This window comes from Hipposideros armiger, unplaced genomic scaffold (assembly GCF_001890085.2).
Source record: "Hipposideros armiger isolate ML-2016 unplaced genomic scaffold, ASM189008v1 scaffold_8, whole genome shotgun sequence".
In the NCBI taxonomy this organism is placed as follows: Eukaryota; Metazoa; Chordata; class Mammalia; order Chiroptera; family Hipposideridae; genus Hipposideros; species Hipposideros armiger.
Window position 1 is genome coordinate 5,598,467 of NW_017731358.1, and position 3,467 is coordinate 5,601,933.

The following is a 3,467-nucleotide window of genomic DNA, read 5'->3' on the forward strand; positions in this document are numbered from 1 at the left end:
GCTATAATATAATGCATTAATTTATAGGTGTTATCTTCAGGAAAGCACACTGGGCCTGCTAAATTAACAAATGGAAAGAAAGGGTAAGTGTGTAAAGACGGTTACAGCTTGAGCAAATCTCAAGAGATTTTCAAGTCTTTGGGCTGGACTAATTAAGCCTACCCTAGAAAACTAGATGGGTCTCTACCTTAACAAAACTCTGGGGAGGAACCTTCCATATCTACCCATTCTGATCATTTAAGTGTTTAAATCTTCCTAAAGTCTAAATCCATCTTATACATGATTGGACAAGCTTTCTTATCCAACCTCTGCTGGAAATAAAATGAATACTTATATGTTAGGAAAATAATGTTTGTATTATTTGTAAAAATATTAACAAACTTGTTTTCCAGGACCCATTTAAGAAAGATATCACGTTGTAATACAGATTCTGGCTATCCCACCCATTCTGATTCAGAAAGTCAGGTAAGATTAGACTGAATAGATACAATGTACACTATTTTAATTAGTCTTCAGATAAAAGCTAACAAGTTGGAATAAAAATTCAAAAGTAAAGTATTAATTGCTATAATAAAGTATGAAAGCTTTTCCTTTAAAACATGTTTTCTATCAATAATTTACCCTTAAAAAAAATGTAACTATGTAATTTTTTTCCCCTGCATTAAAATTTTATATACACATTTCCAAATGACTTTTCTCGTTACAGACTGAAACCATACAAGGGCTTGATGGCTGTGCATCTTTGCTGCGGGACATTTTGAGAAATGAAGATTCAGGTTTTATTTTTTAAATGCTTCCTTTTTTGTTTTGTTTTGAAAGATTTTTTATTGGGGAATTGGGAGAGAGGAGCAGCATTGGAGAATCAGGGAAGGGGGACAGACAAGTTGCTGTCCTTTTGTTCTTCAGTCTAGTTGTGGAGGACGTCGCTTCACTGGCCCAAGTTGGTATTGTGATCATTGCGCTCTTCCCGGGTGAGGCACTCTGTCGCCGGCCGTTGGATGGCTGCTCACAGTGGCTCACAGCAGCTCTTGCTGGCTGCCAGGCATTCATGGTAGCTCACGGCAGCCCACTGCAGCCCCGCTGCAGCCTACACTGTCGCTGGCAACTCATGGCAGCTCAGCTCCACATCGAGCTGTTCACCATCTTATCTTTAGAGGGCACAGCGTCACTAGCCTTCATGTGGGATCCCAACCAGGAGGCCCTGATGCTCAAAGCTCATACTCCCAAGCCAACTCTTAATCAACGTGCCACTTGACCAGCCCTTTAAATGCTACTTTGCTGATCACCTTTTCTCAATTAAGTAGTTATCTTAATGCTAATGAATTTTTGTCTTAATTATTAATAGGCTCGGAAATAGCATATTCACCAAATCGATGTAATCCCAGACCTGTGGAAGGCAAAAGATGCGGCTCTAAGAAGAAAGGACATGAAAAACATATTGTTCCTTCAGTACGGAAAGAATTTTGTGAGTCTTATTTATTTAAATATAATACTTAATTAACAGGATTTTGATAAATTATCAGGATTATGCAGTTGGTCTTTCATTTTAATAATACATTGTTTATTCAGGTGTGTGTGTGTCTGTGCGTGTGTGCGTGTGCGCACGCGCATGCTTCTTTTTCTCTATACAGCGCTAATTGCTGAGTAGTTACTTTGTTTACTATCACTTTCCCAAGAAGAAAAGTAGGAAAGTGACTCACTGGGTTTTGTAGGAGAAAACTTTGAAATTTAGAATGACATTTGGGAGATATATAGAGTTAATTATCTTTGTTCTCCCTGCCACTTGTTTCCATAGATAGTCACAGATTGATTGTGTTTCATGTGTATATTTATTGTTTAAAATTATTTTATATGTATATATCCTAGTAGGTTTAGTAGCTCAACTTGTTGAGCTGCACAGTTAGAATACATGGTACATAAGAAGGTGAAATTCCAAGTTATCCGGATAGATATGTAAGGAGAGAGGGCCTGTCACTGATTGATGGTGAATGTAGTCAAGGATATTTTACACCTCACAGTTAACTTGTTGACTTGTTCAGCAAACAGCTTAGAATAAGCAAGTTTTGATTATAGAACAAGATTGCCCAAAGTGGAAATTAAGAAGTCCACAGTGGGAATTCAGATGGACTAGAATGGGACTAGCTAGTTCCACAGCTCAGGTGGGCCAAAAATGTTCACACGGCCATGCATGCTGAGATTGAGCTCAGGCAAGGGGTGAAGTTTAGAAAATCATCTATAGCAGTAGCCCCGGATATTAAGAGATCAGGATCCAGGCAAAGAGGCTGAGAAAATGAGGGTACAGCATTCATAGGACTAGAGGTTGATGTTCCTTATGATCCCTGAGGCAGAGGAAACAACTTACTAACCCAGGGGTCGGCAAACTGCGGCTCGCAAGCCACATGAGGCTCTTTGGGTACGAACATGTGGCTCTGAAGTAAAATTGAAAATGAAAATAAAACTATCATAGTTTCATTTGTAAAATATTTAAAGGATATTATTAACATAATGGTGATTTCATTTGTTTTATGGCTCTCGAATAATTTTTAAATTGTTGTGAGGGACAGGATTGGCTCTTCCGTCTCAAAAGTTTGCCGACTCCTGTACTAACCTATCTTGGAGGCCAATCACATTGAGCCTCGGATTATCTTGACCTGCACTGTTCACAATGGTAGTCACTAACCCCATGTAGCCATTGAAGTATAGCTAGGACAACCAAGGAGCTGAATTATCAATGTTAATTTTAATTAATTTTAATTGAACTTTGAAAACTGTTACTTGATCCAATTATTAGAACACTTGTAAGTATATTTGGAATAACTTGAGTACATGAATCTACTTTTCAGCTGTAAATTTCATTAAATCTAAATGCTGATCAAGTATTTCTAATGAAAATTTAGCATCCAGATTGAGGTGATTTGGAAGATTTAATCCAGAAAATAAAATAACTCAGCTTTTTACATTAATTACATGTTTAAATGTTAATACTTTGAGTATATTGATGTGAATAAAACATACATTTTATTTCTTTTTACTTTTTTAATATACCTACTGGAAAATTTTAAATTTCATATATGCTTTACATTATACTCATATTAGATAGCATTGGTCTAAGCCATCAGTAAGCATAGTACAGCCAGTTTTATGAATAATGTTTAGTTATTTTATTTATTTTATAAATAAAAATTTTATCAGCACCACCATTCTAATTCATTTGTAAATTTTCTGTGGCTGCTTTTGTGCTGCAATAGCCGAGTTGAGAAGTTGTGACAGAGGCCTTCGAGGTTGCTAAGCCTAAAATATTTATCCTCTAGCCTTTAAAGAGAATGTGTACTAAACCCTGGTCTAAACTTTTAAAATAGAGGCCTACGTATTGGGGCCCAAAGGACAAAGAAAGAGGTGGTAGTACCACTGCCTGTTCTTCCAGTATCCTACTTTTTTCTCCGGCCAGGTAATTTCTAGTCCAGGGC

The 3,467-nt window shown here is 37.0% G+C and overlaps 1 protein-coding gene across 1 annotated transcript in view; it reads left to right on the forward strand.

The window, feature by feature from the left end:
* CCDC14 (coiled-coil domain containing 14) overlaps positions 1-3,467 on the forward strand; it is a 42,170-nt gene that overhangs the window by 6,890 nt on the left and 31,813 nt on the right. Inside the window, exons 2-6 of the mRNA XM_019650928.1 lie at positions 28-83; positions 393-465; positions 707-776; positions 1,346-1,469; positions 3,360-3,423. Of these exons, the coding sequence (XP_019506473.1) occupies positions 28-83; positions 393-465; positions 707-776; positions 1,346-1,469; positions 3,360-3,423 (387 nt within the window). The remainder of the gene's footprint in view (positions 1-27; positions 84-392; positions 466-706; positions 777-1,345; positions 1,470-3,359; positions 3,424-3,467) is intronic.